General features: G+C 39.4%; 1 protein-coding gene across 4 annotated transcripts in view; it reads left to right on the top strand.

The window, feature by feature from the left end:
- The window catches only part of IL33 (interleukin 33), a 49,758-nt gene extending 46,691 nt beyond the window's left edge, over positions 1 to 3,067 (top strand). For all 4 annotated transcript variants that reach the window (XM_090274112.1, XM_090274115.1, XM_090274114.1 and 1 more), the window contains one exon: positions 1,186 to 3,067. In XM_090274112.1, the coding sequence (XP_090130238.1) occupies positions 1,186 to 1,395 (210 nt within the window). In that variant the 3' untranslated portion in view covers positions 1,396 to 3,067. The remainder of the gene's footprint in view (positions 1 to 1,185) is intronic.
- Positions 3,068 to 18,674: the final 15,607 nt, after the last annotated feature.

Here is an 18,674-nt window from a genome sequence, read left to right as displayed (position 1 = left end):
CTCTGCCAGCAGTACTGCAACACCTGGGATTCTATTATTATAGAAATGCAGAATTTCAGGCTCCCTCATAACTTAATTAGAATCAGCATTTTAACAAAAATTAAGGAGATTCATATGCACATTGAAATTGGAGAAGCACTACTATATATAATGATCTCAAATTCTTCCTATTTGGTTTTAGAAACTACTATGTTCTTCCACAAAGTGGTTTTTTTTTTTTTTTGTAAAATATAGTTTTCTTTGGAAAATGCAAAACAACAACAACAAAAACAAAACACTTCTTATTCTAAGCCTGCTAAAGGGAAGGTCATAAACATTTCTATATGCCAAAATTGAGAGCATAACCATCTACATTCTAATCATAGGATTCACTGCATAGTCTTTTCAGCAGTATTTTTATATTGGTCATGATGAAGATTATAAACATCTTAAGGAACAAAGAAGCCAAAGGTTGAGACAAGGAAGAAAATGAGGGTATAATATAGAAGATGAATTATATAAATACACAAAATTATAAAGCTAACTCATACAGCCATGCATGGTATTAATATAAAACTGGATGGTAACCAGTATCTCTCTTAACAAAACAGTACTTAGCATATGTAAGTACTCAATAATAAGAGATGACCCATATTGAGCTCTATTAAGTACCAAGCACTATGCTAAATATTTTACAAGTATTATCTCATTTAATTCTCATAGTAACTCTATGATAGCGTTTTTGTATTGGTCAGGTATTGCTCTGTAAAAAACCACCCCCAACACTTAGTGACTTAAAATAATAATAATTTATATCACTCACATGTCTGTGGGTAAGAGGTTGATTGATCTAGAAAATTGGTTAGCCAAAAATCTAAGGCTTAAGAAGTAAAGCAATGTACCCATATCTCAGAGATAATATGGGGCAAAAGAGGGGTACAAATCCAGAACTGTTGCATTTAGATCCAATCATTCTAAGCCATATGTCTCTCTAAGAATACTATCAGTAAAACAAATAAAATATTCCCACATTGACCCTATACTTCTTTCTTCTTCCCCCTTCTCCTATCCCCTACTTAGTAAGTGGCTTTACTAAAAATACCAAGTTATAAATAATTATCTCCCTCTCATTTCTAACACAGGGATGTGAAATTGACTCTGGATTTTCTATTCACATATTGGTTGCTCTCTCTTTTGTTTCCTCAGCTACAAAAATGTGAAAATCCATTGCCAGACCAGACCTTCTTTTTCCTTCATAAGGAGCCCTGGCCCTCTTCATGTGTTTCATTTGAATGTAAGAGCAATCCTGGAGTATTTATAGGTGTAAAGGATAACCATCTTGCTCTAATTCAATTGAAGGACCAAACTGAGCATTCAAGAAGAGAGAAAACCATATTTAAGCTCTCTAAAACTTAATGTGATGGAAAGCTATGGATCCTGGCATGGGTAGCTCAAGTAGCTACCATTGAAGAGATGTCAAAAAAAGAGAGTGAGATAATATTTAAGGGAAATAGAGAGTGCTTAGCATGCTGAATGTTTCTCTTCTGTTAAAAAAAATTTTTTTTTGTAATCCTCAGTTCCGTTTTTTATTTCCCGCTATATCATTGCATATTCAATATAAGTATTGATATATTAAATACGGCATTGGTAAAGAGACCTGCAAATATTCTGAAGACATACAAACCTTCATATTTTTATACTTTCAGCCCAGAGAGAACTTTATATTTAGAGCTGAGACCTCTGGGAGAAACAAAGGCCTTAGCCCAAGTACAATTTTAAACAGAGATCCATTTTAAAAAACTACATAAGGACATAATTTTCTCTGTTTCCAAACAATGGGCTTAACTACTAGAGCTGCTAGTAAAAACCTAGATTGACTATCTCACAAACATCAAGTTTGTAGATGCCCCAAACCAGATACCTAATGGTTACGCAGATAATATAAATATGCTAAAAAGGCAATAGTAATTTAAAAATTAAGAAATATAAATAAAATATTTGTACAGTAAATTTCACCTCTAATTATTTCATTTTAAAAATTCTGATTTTTATAGACTGAGTTAAATAAAGCAAGGCACTCTTATATAAGGAAGTGAAATAAATTTTAGTTCAGACCTAATTGGAATAATTAGAAATATTTACCAAACTAAAACACTTTTTTTAAAGAAAAAGCACTGAGCCACAACATAGGTTAGGGCATCCAAGTACCATGGTGAGGCTAGAGATCTTAGATGAGACACAAGATTAATATTATAATTTTAATAATTGGCTGTCCCTTATGTTTGTAGCATACCATGTCCTTCTGACCTGGGCTTCCAGGGATCAATGACTTTTGATATACTTGCCACCTTGGACAAAATTTTTTCTAATCCTTTCTTTCTACGTGCACCAGTATTTTTGTTGTCCAGCTTCTGAATGACCCTGCTTGCTATGAAATATTCATTTGATTTCTTTTCTACCTTCATTTGTTTTGACCAACTGTATTCTTGATATACCTTTGGCACCCATGAGCTTTATTTTCAAATCATCTGACATCTGAATGCTAAAACCTTTTTTCTGCTTTGTCTACCTGATGTCATAAATATTGATGGCAATGTTTTTTTTTATTAAACATCTTTGTGTTTTACTGTTACTAAGGTAAGAAAATAATTTATATTCAACCACAATAACAACATTTTAAACTACTAATGGAATAGTGTTTACTTATCTTAGGGCCTTAACAATTTCCACTGCAATTTTTCATAGGCTTAACACTGACAATAAGTGATAAACATAAGAACAGAATAATTATGAAATATGACTTTTTCTGAAATTGTAGGCTTTTTGACTTCTAATTTGTTGAGATATATTGGATATAATTGCTGGTAGAACATAAGATAGAAGAGGCTGAGAATTACTGTATAGAGGCAAGCAACTGTAGAACACTATATCTTGTTTCATTACTTTGTCAATAATTTTACTATAGAGACAAAAATAAAAGCAGGCTCTATATCACCACCTTTGAAAACACTAAATGTTGATCATGTGTATCTGTATGTAACCAAATATATCCATTACATTGTTTATATTCTTGAATAAACTGTATTTTCAAAAGTATGTAAGGCTATAATGATTTTATCATAAAATGGCTCAATATTCTGAAATTCTTAAGTGAAAGTAAGCATATCACAATTCACCAATATTGGTATCTGGAGTAGGTCATTTGCATGATACTTTTGGTGATTCAAAGCTAAGTAAGATTTTCCAGACTTCTGGTCAGGATGGCAGCATAGCTAAATATGGTACTCATCTCCTCACACAACCACATCAAAATTACAACTAAACTATAGAACAACCATCATTCAGAACCATCAGAAATTGAGTTGAATAGAAATCCTACAACTACAGAATTAAAGAAGAAACTACATTGTTACTAGTAGGAGGGGCAGGATGGACTCTTCCCACACCCACATGTGGTAGATAAAAATTAGGAAGGATATCAAAGGAGTAAAGGGTCCCAGCTCCAGACCATGCCCGCCAGGAAGATAAGTGCCAGGAAGATAAGTCCCCATAACTTCTTTTATTTATTTATTTTTTAATTTTATTTTTCGATTTTTCAATTACAGTTGTCCCATTTTTCCCCCATTGCTCCGCCCTCCCAGCCCATCCCTTCTCCCACAATCATATCCCTCCCCGTTGTCCATGTCCATGAGTCATTTATACACGTTCCTTGACTAGACCCTTCCCTTACTTATTCCCCTTCTCTCCCTCCCCCCTCCCCCCTACTGACTACTATTCTAGTCTTTGCCTATTTAGTTCATTTCTTTGTGTTGCTCTTTAGTTTCCTGTATTAGGTGATATCATATGGTATTTTGCTTTCTTTGCCTGGCTTATTTCACTAAGCATAATTCTCTCTAGTTCCATTCATGTTGTCGCAAATGACAGGAGTTCCTTCTTTCTTTCTCCTACATAGTATTTCATTGTGTAAATGTACCACAGTTTTTTGATCCACTCATCTACAGATGGGCATTTAGGCTGTTTCCAGCACTTAGCTATTGTAAACAGGGCTGCTATGAACATAGGGGTGCATAGGTTTTTTTGAATTAGGGTTTTAGGATTTTTCGGGTATAATCCTAGCAGTGGAATCGCTGGTTCAAAAGGCAGTTCCATTTTTAGTTTTTTGAGGTAATTCCATACTGTTTTCCATAGTGGCTGCACCAGTCTGCATTCCCACCAACAGTGCAGTAGGGTTCCCTTTTCTCTACATCCTTGCCAACATTTGTTGTTTGTTGATTTGTTGATGATGGCCATTCTGACAGGTGTAAAGTGATATCTTATTGTGGTTTTTACTTGCATCTCTCTGAGGGCTAGTGATGTTGAGCATTTTTTCATGTGCCTGTGAACCGTCTGTATGTCTTCCTCAGAGAAGTGTTTGTTCAGGTCCTTTGCCCATTTTTAAATTGGGTTGTTTGTTTTCTTGATGTTGAGTCGTATAAGCTCTTTATATATTTTGGAGATCAGTCCCCTCTCTGTGATATCATTGGCAACTATGTTTTCCCATATGGTTGGTTTCCTTTTCATCTTGCTCAGGTTTTCTTTTGCTGAGCAGAAACTTTTTAGTTTGAAGTAGTCCCATTTGTTTATTTTTTCCTTTATTTCTCTTGCCTTAGGAGATGTATCCATGAAGACATTGTTATGTGAGATATCTGAAATTTTCCTGCCTATGTTTTCCTCTAGGACTTTTATGGTGTCACAGCTTACATTTAAGTCTTTAATCCATCTTGAGTTTATTCTCGTGTGTGGTGTAAGTTGGTGGTCTAGTTTCATTTTTTTGCACGTCCCTGTCCAGTTCTCCTAGCACCATTTGTTAAAGACGCTCTTCTCATTCCATTTTATGTTCCTTCCTCCTTTATCAAAGATTAGTTGACCATAGAGGCCTGGGTTTATTTCTGGGCTTTCAATTCTGTTCCACTGATCTATATGTCTGTTCTTATGCCAGTACCAGACTGTTTTGATCACAGTGGCTTTGTAGTATTGTTTGATATCTGGTATCGTGATTCCTCCTGCTGTGTGATTCTGTCTCAAGATTGCTTTTGCTATTCGGGGTCTTTTTTGGTTCCATATGAATTTTTGGAGGATTTGTTCTAGGTCAGTGAAATATGTCATTGGTATTTTAATAGGGATTGCATTGAATCTGTAAATTGCTTTGGGTAGTATGGCCATTTTGATGATGTTGATTCTTCCCATCCAAGAACATGGTGTTTGCTTCCATTTATTTGTATCTTCCTTAATTTCTTTCTTCAATGTTGCATCATTTTCAGAGTACAGGCCTTTTATCTCTTTGGTTAAGTTTACTCCTAGGTATTTTATTTTTCTTGTTGCTATAGTAAATGGTATTTTCTTTTTGTCTCTGTCTCTGATATTTTATTGTTGGTGTACAGAAATGCCTTAGATTTATGTATATTTATTTTGTACCCTGCTATTTTGCCAAATTCACTTATTATATCGAGTAGTCTTTTAGTGCAGTTCATAGGGTTTTCTAGGTATACTATCATGTTGTCTGCATATAATGATAGTTTTACTTCTTCTTTCCCAATTTGGATGCCTTTTATTTCTTTGTCTTGTCTGATTGCTGTGGCTAGGACTTCCAACACTATTTTGAATAGAAGTGGGGAGAGTGGACAGCCTTGTCTAGTTCCTGATTTCAGGGGGAATGCTTTCAGTTTTTGTCCATTGAGTATGATGTTGGCTTCAGGCTTCTCATAGATAGCCTTAATTATGTTAAGGTATGCTCCCTCTATTCCCATTTTGCTGAGTGTTTTCATCATAAATGGGTGTTGTACTTTATCAAATGCTTTTTCTGCATGTATTGATATGATCATGTGATTTTTGTCTTTCATTTTGTTTAGGTGATGTATTATATTTGTTGATTTGTGAATATTAAACCATCCTTGCATCCCTGGGATGAATCCCACTTGATCATGGTGTATGATCTTTTTGATGTATTGCTGGATCCTGTTTGCCAATATTTCATTGAGGATTTTAGCATCTATGTTCATCAGTGATATTGGCCTGTAGTTTTCTTTCTTTGTTGTGTCTTGACCTGGTTTTGGGATTAGGGTAATACTGGCTTCATAGAAAGAGTTTGGGATTTTTCCCTCTTCTTGGATTTTTTGGAATAGTTTGAGGAGGGTAGGAGTTAGTTCTTCCCTAAATATTTTGTAAGATTCGCCTGTGAAGCCATCCAGTCCAGGGCTTTTGTGTGCAGGGAGATTTTTGATTACTGTTTCAATTTCCTTCTTTGTTATTGGTCTGTTGAGACTTTCTACTTCTTCTTGATTCAGTTTTGGAAGGTTATATGTTTCTAGAAATTTGTCCATTTCTTCTAGGTTGTCAAATTTCTTGCCATACAGTTGTTTGTAGTAATTTCTTACAATTGTTTGTATTTCTGTGGTATCAGTCGTGATTTCTCCTCTTTCACTTCTGCTTTTGTTTATTTGGGTCTTCTCTGTTTTTTTCTTGATGTGCCTGGCTAGAGACTTGTTGATTTTGTTTATTTTTTCGAAAAATCAGCTCCTAGTTTTGTTGATTTTTTGGATTGTTTGTTTAGTCTCTATGTCATTTAATTCTGCTCTGATCTTGATGATTTCCTTCCTTCTTTTTGCCCTAGGCTTTGTTTGTTGTTGTTGTTCTAGTTCTTGTAGCTTTAGGGTTAGATTTTTTATTTGAGATTCTTCTAGTCTTTTCAGATATGCCTGTATTGCTATGAACTTCCCTCTTAGGACTGCTTTTGCTGTGTCCCATAGGTTTTGGACTGTTGTGTGTTCATTGTCATTAGTTCCTAGAAATTTCTTGACTTCTTCTTTGATGTCATTGTTAACCCAGTCATTATTTCATAGCATGTTATTCATTCTCCATGAGTTTGGGAGTCTTTGATTTTTTTCTATGAGGTTGATTTTCAGTTTCAAGGCATTGTGGTCTGAAAAGATGCTTGATATGATTTCAATTTTCTTGAATTTGTTGAGGCTTGTTTTGTGTCCTATTATGTGGTCTATCTTTGAAAATGTCCCATGTGCCTTTGAAAAGAATGTATATTTTGCTTCTTTGGGGTGAAAAGTTCTATATATATCAGTTAAGTCCATGTGGTTTAGTGTGTTGTTCAATGCCTGTATATATTGTTCATAATGGAGTGTTGAAGTCCCCTACTGTGAGTGTGTTGTTGTTAATATCCTTCTTGTGGTCTTCTAGTATTTGCTTTATGTATTTGGGTGCTCCTATGTTGGGTGCATATATGTTTATCAGTGTTATATCTTCTTGATGGATTGTTCCTTTAAGTATTATGAAATGTCGTTCTTTGTCTCTTTTTATTGCCCTTGCTTTGAAATCCGTTTTGTCTGATATGAGGACTGCTACCCCAGCTTTTTTTTCAGGTCCGTTTGCTTGGAATATTTTTTTATATCCCTTTACTTTCAGTCTATGTAAATCTTTTGTTTTGAGGTGTGTTTCTTGTAGACAGCAAATATGTGGGTCCTGTTTTCTTATCCATCCCGTTACCCTATGTCTTTTAATTGGAGCATTTAATCCATTTACATTTAAGGTTATTATTGACGTGTATTTATTCATTTCCCTTCGTATCTCTGTTCCTCTACTCTTTTTGTTGTTGTTGTTGTTTTTTATCTTCCTTTTTCTTAGAACATTCCCTTTAGCATCTCTTTCAATGCTGGTTTTGTGGAGATGTATTCTTTTAGTCTTCCTTTGTCTGAGAAACTCCTTATTTCACCTTCTATTTTGAATGAGAGCCTTGCTGGGTAGAGTATTCTTGGTTGCAGGCCTTTGTTTTTCATTGCTTGAAATATTTTTGACCATTCCCTTCTGGCTTGTAATGTTTCTGTTGAGAAATCGGTCGATAGTCTTATTGGAGCTCCCATGTAAGTTATTTGCTATTTTTCTCTTGCTGCTTTTAGGATTTTCTCTTTGTCTTGGAATGTTGCCATTTTAACTATGATGTGCCTTGGAGTGGGTTTTTTTTTGGGTTCCTCTTTATTGGAACTCTCAGTGCTTCTTGGACTTGCATAACTTTTTCTCTCATCAGGTTCAGAAAATTTTCTGTCACTGTTTCTCCTATCAGATTTTCAATTCCATGCTCCTTTTCTTCTCCCTCTTGTATTCCAATGATCCTTAACTTATTTTTCTAATGCTATCCTGTAATTCCCTTACATCTTGTTCATATTTTTTCAATCTTTTTTCATTTTGCTGTATCATTTGAGAATTATTTCCTACATTATCCTCTAACTCACTAATATGGTCCTCTGCTTCATTTAGTCTGCTTTTGACTGATTGTACTGTGTTTTTCAGTTCAGAGATTGCATTCTTCATTTCTTCCTGGTTCTTGTTAACAGTTTCTTTTTTTTTTTTTTTTTCAGATTTAATGTGTTTTATTGATTAAAATATTACATTTGTGCCCCTTTCCCTTCCCTCTGCTCCCCTCCACCCGGTGGCCCCCTCCCTCCAGTTGTCCCCCACTTTTAGATTATGTCCATTAGTTGTGCTTACAGTTCCTCCCAACCTCTCTCCGTCTATTCCATTCCCTCCTACCATGATCCCCAATTCCTATATCATCTCCCTCCCTCTCCCCACTCCCCCTCCCTGTTGGCCTCCCCCCACTATGTTTCCCTTACCCACAGTTCCTTTTCCATTCTCGTTGCCTGTTTCGTTTGCCTTTGTTTCATCTCCCTAGCTTCTGTTTTTTAAACCAGTCCCTTTAACTTCTCATATAACAGTGGTTTGGATCTAATGAACTCTTTCAGTTTTATTTTGTCCTGGAAACACTTTCTCTGTCCTTCTATTCTGAATGACAATTTCGCTGGATAGAGTATTCGTGGTTGTAGGTTTTGGATTTTCATTACTTTGAATATTTCTTGCCAGTCCCTTCTTGTCTGTAGGGTTTCCCTTGAGAAGTCAGCTGATAGTCTAATTGGGACCCCTTTGTACATAATTCTTTTCTTCTCTCTTGCTGCTTTTAAGATTCTCTCTTTATCTTTAATTTTTGACATTTTGATTATAATGTGTCTTGGAGTGGTTCTCCCTGGGTCCAGTCTCTTGGGAACTCTCCTTGCTTCCTGGACCTGCAAGTCTATTCCCTTCCCCAAGTCTGGGAAGTTCTCCTTTATTATATTTTCACTCAATTTTTCAAGTTCTAGTTCATCTTCCTCATTCTCTGGCAAACCAATGATTCTTATGTTGGGCCTTTTATAGCTGTCCCAGAGGTTTCTGATCCTCTCATTGTTGCTTGCCATTTCCTCTCGCTGCATTGGTTGACTGCTTGTTCCTTCTCCATATTCCAGTTTGTTGAAATGGACTCTGGATTCCTCACCATCTGTCTCGTATGTGGTTTTGTTCCTTTCGTTATGAAAGTTTTTCGCTTCTTTCATATCTTTTTCCTGCTCTTTTGTGAATTCTGTAAGCCACCTGATAACAATGGCCCAGAACTGAGCCTCTGACAGGTTTCTTATCTGTTCATCTGTCAGGTTCTCTATCTGCTGCCTGGTGAGTTGTGTTACCGGGATCTCTATAGTTGCCTGCCTCATTTTGACAGATGCGTTTTGTTTTCCTGGGCCGGCTGTCGGGGGCAGGGGGCAGTGCCTGCGTACGCGTCACAATTCAGCGACCGCCGGCGCCTGCCTGTCCGCGACCTATTTCGCAGCCCTGTGGTGCTTTCTGTGGGGGCGGGGGTCCAAGATGGATTCACACAGTTATTCAGCTAGGAGACCGGGATCCGTCCTCCCGCCCCCCTGGGCCTCACTGTTCAAGGCGATGCTGCGGCTGCTCCCCAGCGCCCGGAGTCGCGCAAGCCAGGGGCTTGATTGGAGTCACGCACGCCAGGGGCTTGATTGCCTCCAGGATTTTTCGCCGCCCCGCCCCGCCGCTCCGCAAACAGCTTTGCCTTCTTTAACTCTTACCTGCCCAAATGGCACCGCTGGTTTATAACTTCATATGTTGGGCTTCCGTGTAGCTTTATTTTCTGGAATTTCTAGTTATCCTTTGTTTTAAAGTAGTTGTATTCCACTATAGTTGTAGAGGGAGACCTAGCGTGTCCGTCTAAGCCTCCATCTTGGCCGGAAGTCTCTATGTCTTTTTTTATACTGGTGTAGTTCTCTGCAAGTTCCCTGTAATTTTCTCAGAGCTGTTGGTAATTTCCTTGGAGGTTGTCATAGTTGTTTTTGAGGCTTTCAAGCATATTGAGCTTCTTCACCACCATAGTTTTTAATTCCATGTCTGACATTTGGGCTATGTCTATTCCATCCACCTCTCTTTCTGGGGATTCCTCTTTTCTTTTCATTGAGAGATTGTTTCTGCGTCTTACCATGTTGGATTCTTCTTGTTTGTTTTTGTTATTTGGATTTGTCTGCTTTGCCTTCCCACCTTTGTGGTATGAGATTCTTTATGGTAGATCTAGGGGTTTCAGTGGTGCAGTCCCTTTGATCTCCTGAGCCTGATGTTCTTGGGGTATCTTTTATATCATTTGTTTATGCTGTCTGGTTATATTTCAGATGCTTTTTGTTAGGATCTTTGTTCTGGCTAGTTGATTGAGAGTCACTCTATCCACTTTATCTTGAATTCTTTTGTGGAGATGTCAGTCCAGCCTTTGTGTGTTGTCTTGTTTTTCTGTATCCACAGCTGGTCTAATGAGGTGGGTCAGAGCTTCCTGTTTCTTGCAGCAGTGGACCCCCGCACTGCGTGTTCCTTTGGTGTCTGTTGGAGCTAGCCAAGGTGTCTTTGCAGGCATGCCTGTGAGTGGGTAAGGTGGCCCGAGAGCCCGCCTCAGGCCTGTCGTGTAGCGCTCCGGGAGTTTCCCAAGGTGGCCAGGGAGTTATCCTCAGGTCTGCCGCACTGTGCTCCAGGAGATGGTCTCTCGCCTGCCAGTGCTGGGCCGCAGACACTTGTGTATAGTGGAAGTGAGCAATTGGTGCCTATTGATATCGGCGAGGTATTTTGGCACTTGTGCGCCCCTGTTCGCCCAAGGCAGCCGGGGATCTAGCCTCAGCACAGCGCTCTGAGTGAGTGTCTGTGAGTCGCTGCTGCCTGCTGTTCTGGCGCCACAGCCGCCCACCGTTCCCACACCCGCCTGGGTGGGTACGCACCGAGCCCGAGCGAATGCTCTGCATTCCGGCCTGGCACTCGGGCCTGGCTCCCACTGGACCTGGCCAGGGGCAACTGCGGACAGTCTTCTGTGTATCCAGAGGTCCCTCCCTGCGCCCATTTGGGCACTGATCTTATGTCTGTTGGGGTGTGCCCGAGGGGCCCCTGGACTCTTGGCCCTGTGCACTTGGGCCAGTGAATGATGGCACTTCCCTATGCGTGCCCACGACCCAAGGGGAGGGTTGGGGAGTGAGCATGCGCACCTATGCGCCTGCGCTCCTCAAGAATGTACTTTCAACATGGACAACGGGAAGGGATATGATTGTGGGAGAGGGGGTGGGTTGGGTGGGGGAGAGAAATTGGGGGAAAAGGGGACAACTGTAATTGAAAAACCAAAATAAAAAAATTAAAAAAAAAAAAAAAAAGAATGTACTTTCACCCCCTAACTTTCCCCCCCTCTCCGTAGTTCACAAGAGAAAAATATAAAGAAAAAAATTACAATTTCACTTGCTCAGCAGCACGCTGTCTCCCATCTTTCAACGCCTATGCCACCTGGTCGAGTCCTGTCTCTTCCACCCGGTAGAGATCCGCTTTCCTCCTGACTTCCCTCTGGGGAAGCCTGTGGTCGCCAAAAAGCCTTTGTGTCCTTTCAGCCACAGCTCAGGCAGCCACCCCAGTCAGGAATCCCGTTTTGTCCCTTTTTCTTCTTTCACTATCTTCACTAAACAGGTTGTTCCCAGATGGTTTTTCTCTAACCCAGCAGTGCCAAGGCTCGACTCCTGCCAGTGTCCCAGCTGCTCACTGAGATGTTCTGTCTGCAATTAGCCCAAACTGCAGACGGGTCTCGGGAGCCTGAAAACGCAGCCTCCCCTCACTCCTCCACCATCTTCCAGTCACATTCCCATAACTTCTGACTGTAAAAATCACCAGAGATTGAAGCTGTGGGAGATAAAAACTGTTAGGCTCCCTGACAGTTTCTCTTACAAAGTCCATGCATGGACTTACTCAGACTCACTCCTTCTGAGCTCCATCACTGGGGCATCAGCTTGAAAGGCATCAGAAACATTCAGGGAGGAATTGAATTGTTCAGCATCAGGGTGAGAGCTGGGGGGGGGGGCAGCTTTTTCTCAGACACAAGTGCTGGCAGAGACAACTGTTCCATTTCTGAGCCCTCCCCCACAGAGCCACAGAGACAACAGGTGGGCACCCTATCTGAGACTCCATCAACCTGGCTCACACCGTGTCTACCCTGGTGGTTCCCTGAGGCCTTGCCCACCCAACTTTCAGGCCTACCCAAGCTGTTTCCATGAGTTTTCCATATAAATGGTTGGTCTTAGTTCATGGTTCAGTTTTTCCTAAATTATCTCAAACAAGCAGCATCTGGGTTCAGCAAGCCCTGTATGTCTTAGTAAGTTGCCCCAGGTCTGGCAATAGCAGCAGCCAGCCTTGGTTCACAGCTTGGCCTCACCTGGGCATCTCCAAGCCCAGCACAAGTAGCAGCCATGTGCAGAACTGGAGGGTGGACACAGCCCACACAGTGGATGTACCACGAGTACCAAGCTTGGTCATGATAGAGGTGGCTGTTTCAGTGGGCCCTAAAGGATACCTACTACATTAGGCCACTATCCCAAGCTTGGGAGATATAGCAGCTCTACTTAATACATAAAAACAAAAATAGGGAGGCTGCCATAATGAGGAGACAAAGAAACATAGCCCAAATGAAAGAACAGAACAAAACTCTAGAAAAAGAACTAAATAAAATGGAGACAAGCTACTAGAGCAGAGTTCAAAACACTGGTTATAAGGTTGCTCAGTGAAGAACTTAGTGAGAGCTTCAACAGCATAAAAAATTGCATGGAGCCCTGGCTGGTGTGGCTTTGTGGTTTGAGTGCTGGCCTGCAAACCAAAAGGTCACCAGTTTGATTCCCAGTCAGGGAAAATGCCTGGGTTGCAGGCTAGGTGGGGGTGTGCAAGAGGCAGCCACATATTGATGTTTCTCTCCCTCTCTCTAGTAATAAATAAGTAAAATCCTAAAAAGAAGTGCATGGAAACAATAAAAAAGAATCAGTCAGAAATGAAGGATAAACTAATTAAAAGAGAACAATTTACAGGGACTCAACAGTAGAGTGGATGAAGCTGAGAATCAAATCATCAATTTGGTATATAAGAAAGCAAAAAATACCGAATCAAAACAGCAAGGAGAAAAAATAATTTTAAAAAATGGACAGTGTAAGGAGCCCCTGGGACAACTTCAAGCATACCAACATTTGCATCATGGAGGTGCTAGAAGGAGGAGAGAGGGCAAGAAAATAGAAACTTATCTGAAAAAATAATGGAAGAAAACGTTCTTAACTTGGTGAAGTAAGTAGACATACAAGTCCATGAAGCACAGAGAGTTCCAAACAAGATGACCCAAAGAGGCCCACCCCAAGACACATCATAATTAAAATGCCAAAGGTTAAAGACAAAGAGAGAATCTTAAAAGCAGCAAGAGAAAAGCAGTTAGTTACCTACAGGGGAGCTCCTATAAGACTGTCAGCTGATTTCTCAAAAGAAACTTCGCAGGCTAGAAGGGACTGACAAGAAATATTTGAAGTGATGAAAAGCAAGGGCCCACAACCAAAATTACCCTGCCCAGCATAGCTATGATTTAGACTCAAAGGATAAAGAGCTTCCCAGACAATAAAAAGCTAAAGGAGTACATCACCATCAAACCAGCATTATATGAAATGATAAAGGATCTTCTGAAAGAAGAAAAAGATAAAAAATATGAATAATAAGAAGGCAATAAATACATATCTACCAACAATTAAATCTAAAAAACAAATTAAACAAGCAAGCAAAACAGAAACACAATAATAGATACAGAGAACATTTTGATGATTGCCAGATGGGAAGGAAGTTGGGGGATGGGTGAAAAGTGAAGGGATTAAGAAGTAAAAAATTGATAGTTACAGAATAGTCATGGCAATGTAAATACAGCATAGGAAATAGAGTAGCCAAATAACACAAATGCATGACCCGTGGACATGGACAATGGTTTGAAGATTGCCTGAGGAAGTGAGCAGAGGCTGGTTGGAGGGGGTCCAGAGGAGAAAATTGGGACAACTGTAAAAGCATAATCAACAAAATATAATAAAAAATAAAAATTTGACTAAAAAAATAAATGTAAGTAAGATTTTTTTTTCTAGTGGAGATTTTATTTTCTTTACCTTGTACTCCCAGTGCCCATCATGGTGACCAACACATTGGAGGTATTCAGTGATTTTAATCCAAAATTAAATAGCCAACATATACCTGCAATAGAACTTTAACCTAAGACTTCTGATTTCTTATTTAGGTATCTTTCAACCTGGCTATCTTTTGCCAATGTTTAATTTTTTCTTTTTAAAATACTTTCCACTATCACTGTAGTCAATATTATTTGATTAAAATATCAAATGTGTGGTGGCCTTTGTCACTTACTTGCATGTGTTTTGGTGGTCCATAACACATTACTGGAAGGAGCCTGTCCATTTTATTAGAAATGACAATTATGTCCAAACTTATTTTCCCTCATTTTATTTATATTCTTTGTTTTTTTTAAATGTATTTATTGAATAGTTTGATATTTTCAAGAAAATTTTATTTGAATGAGTAAAGTTACTTGGAACTGGAAAAGAAAACAGAGTAGAGATTTGGGGGATTTAGAAAGTTGTTAATTTAATTAGAATGTAACAGCTTGATTTAAGTCTTAAAATAGTGATTCATAACCCCCACATCTACAGCACAAAACAAACCAAAAAATAATAATGTTAAACTTTCTGCCTTATGCTGAGAAATTCTGCAGTAGATAGATAAATCTTAAGCGGTGTTACTCAAGTGGAAGTTGGGACAGGCTTGTCCCAAAATTTAGTCTCCCCTCAGACTGTCACCTACATAGCCCAGAAATCTCATCTAGCAGTTAAATACATGCCATGTTTACTGGACTCTGCTAGGCCCCATGAAAGCACAAAAGAAACCTAAGCTATGCTTCTTGTCCACAGGAAACTTAAAATATGTACTATATGTATTAAAACTCCAACTCTGCAGTACACAGTTATAAAAGGGTGAGAGAGAGCAGTGTGAATTTCTTATTAGGGAAATAAATAGGACTGAATTCTGTATCCCCATACCTTAGTACCCACCCCTGAGCTATTCATATATTAACTTTCAAGGTCATGTTAAACAAATTCCTTCTGCAGGTCTCAGATAAAAGGGAGTAAATTCAGTTGTTCCAAATCTTAATAGTCAGGGTTGGCGCTAGGGGGCTTAAGACTCTGAGGAATGAATGTAAAAGATGAAAGTAAAAGCCATTTGGTAGAGATGAAATCAGTGAACTATTTCCTGTTTAGGTGCCAAGATGAAGAAACACTTATTCTAGTCCAATTACCATCCCTAGCTCAGAGAACACTCCCATGAAGAGGATGCATGAAACACTGCCCAGCCTATTACACAGGCTTGGTTTACTACGTGTGGTTTGTGTGATTTCAGCAAGTTATGTAAACTCTCAATCTCTGTTTATCCTCTATAAAATGAAGAGGCACCAAATGTTGTAGTAGTTTACCTAATATCCATTGCCACCAACCCTACTTCCTTACCAACAGATCCTCATTTTACCCTGGGAAGCAATATGCACAACTAAAAATACACTCCCTCCCAGACTCCCATCCAGTTGATGTGATAACCATTTGACATTGTTCTGGACAATAAAATATAGGGAAGATAATGGTTTAAGAAAAATGTTTTAAAAGGAGACATACTCAACTGGTATGCTCTTTTTCAGTCTTTCATCTTCTCCCCTTCTTCCTACCTAGACCATAGGTATGTGACTGAATGTAGAGCAGCCAACTTCTGACCATGAGGTGATGAGCACGGGGACAAAAGCTTACACATTAAAAAATGTCAGGAGGGAGAGATGGGAGAACTCTGGTATAGTGAACAATATTGGTATTCTGCTCAAATACCCTTATATACTGGACTGTTTGATAATATTTCTATATGTATTCCATACTCATGCCACCGCCACTGCCACCACCACTACCACCACCATCTTTCTATATGCTTTCAATCACTTGCAGTTCTTCTTGCAAGGATTGCTCTTATGTACTGATGATGTTTTGCCCTCTTAAATAAAAGGTGAAAGTTTTTGTGAGTCTGCATTCTTCCCTCAGCCTCACAAGGTTTTTGAAAGCCCAGCTCCCTTGTCTCAGGTGAAAAAACTCTGCCCTAAATTTCACTCAAAAATTCCCCTCCAGAGTCCATGCTGAAACTACCCTATGCTAGACTTCAGCATATGATCATATTCTTGTCTTGGAACATTTCCTTAGTAAATCATATGTTCATAAATCAGGGTCTGCCTCTAAGAAATCTAATGTAAGACTTCATGTCACATATGATACTGTTTTGCTGCCATACTAACCTTGCAGTATTAATTGCAGACTTTCTTGTTGAGAAAGAAAAAATAAGCCCATGTGTATGTATATTAGTTAGTGTTGGGTTTTCTATTGAATGTGGCTTAAGGCAAACTTCACCCATAGAAGAATGGTAATACCTGCTTATTAGGAAGAACACTGATAAGAATTGCCTTTCACATAGCAAGCACTCAGCGAATGTGCACTTAGAAAGATAGGCAAACCTGGCTGATATTAAATGAGAAAACTTTTTCTTAGGTACAATTAGAACATAGACACAAAAGAATCTCTCCATGACTTAGGAGAAGCTACCTTGTAAGAGATAAAGTGGGGGGAAAATCAGAATGGATGAATCTAACAGGTATAGAAGTAACCCACCAAGTTAGCAAGTCTTTATTTGATTATATTCTTAAGCTATTAATAAGTTATATATAGTCTTTTATATGCACTAAGTATTAATTATAAATATAAAAAGAAAAATAAGTAGGACTTCTGGCCAAGATGGAAGTGTAGGTAGACATGCTGCGTCTCCCTCCACATAAGAGATAATACAACTACCTCAAAACTGGAGACAACCGTAAGTTCCAGAAAGTCGATTTGCATGGAAGTCCAACAAACAAAGATTAAAGAAGAAGCCCTGGCTGCTGTGGTTCAGTGGATTGAGCGTCAGCCTGCAAACCAAGTGTCGCTGGTTCGATTCCCAGTCAGGGCACATTCCTGGGTTGCACACCAGGTCCCCAGTGTGGGGCGCATGAGAGACAATCACACATTGATGTTTCTCTCCCTCTCTTTCGCCTTTCCCCTCTTTCTAAAAACAAACAAACAAACAAAAAGATATAGAAATGACCCCCTGCTCAAGCAGTGAGGAAGTGGAGGGCCCTTCAGTAAAAAATAAATAAAATAAAAAAGATTAAAGAAGAAATACTCATCCAGACAGGTAGTAGGAGTGGAGCCAGGGAAGAGAGGACACAGTGTGATGGCAGCAGCTGTGCCCGGCCAACAGAAAGCTTACCAACACATTAAAGTAGGAAGGGACACTTGGGAAGTGCTCCCAGCATCAGACCAGACTGAACAGTTCATGGATGCAGCACCAGGGAAATTAAAGCCTCATTGTTTCTGACTGAGGAAACCAGTGTGTGGGGGTGGTGGTGGAGAAAGAAACTGCTTGTCTCTCAGCAGAATCTGCTTGTTTAGAGGGCCCCCAAGGTCCTAGAACATCCACAGACTCACCTACTCTGCGAACCACAACAAGGACAACAGGCAGAGGGGTGTCAGTCCCATATGGGAAGTGGGAGAAGTGCTGGGAAAAGGGGTGAGTGCTGAGCAAGTGGCATTGTTCCCTCTCAGACCCCTCCCCCACAGACAGCACCACAACATGATGAAACAGGTTGCCCTGTACTGACAAATACCTAAGCTCTGCCTCTTGCAACAAAACAGGTATGACAGCTCTACCTAAGACACAGAGGTAAACACAGGATCCTGTCAAGACGAGGAGACAGAAAAATATGGCCGAAAAGAGGGAATGGATCAAGGTTCCAGTGATAGAACTAAGCAACGAGGAGATAACTAACTTAACAGGCACAGAATTCAAAACACTGGTGATAAAGATGCTCACAGAATTGACAGATATGCTTATGTACGGCAAATGCATAAGGGAAGAAGTGAAGGCTACGCTAAGTGAAACAAAGAAAAATACAAAACCAATGGTGAAGGGAAAGAAACTGGGATTCAAATCAATGATTTGGAACATAAGGAAGAAATAAGCGGTCAACCAATATAGAATAAGGAAACAAGATTGAAAAACACAAGCAGTGGCTTAGAAACCTCTGGGACAACTTTAAATGTGTAAACATCTGAATCATAGGGGTGCCAGAAGGAGAAGAGGAAGAGCAAGAAATTGAAAGCTTATGTGAAAAAATAATGAAGGAAAACTCCCCAAATTTGGCGAAGGAAATAGACATACAAGTCCAGGAAGCACAGAGAATCCCAAACAAGCTAGACCCAAAGAGGACCACACTAAGGCACATTGTTATTAAAATGCCAAAGGTTCAAGATAAAGAGAGAATCTTAAAAGCAGCAAGAGAAAAGCAGAGACTTACCTACAAAAGAGTTCCCATAAGACTGTTGGTGGATTTCTCAAAAGAA

Source organism: Furipterus horrens, unplaced genomic scaffold (genome assembly GCF_987537825.1).
Source record: "Furipterus horrens unplaced genomic scaffold, mFurHor1.1.pri manual_scaffold_4, whole genome shotgun sequence".
Classification (NCBI taxonomy): domain Eukaryota; kingdom Metazoa; phylum Chordata; class Mammalia; order Chiroptera; family Furipteridae; genus Furipterus; species Furipterus horrens.
The sequence above is the reverse complement of the archived record's forward strand: the minus strand, read 5'-3'. Positions and strand labels throughout refer to the sequence as shown.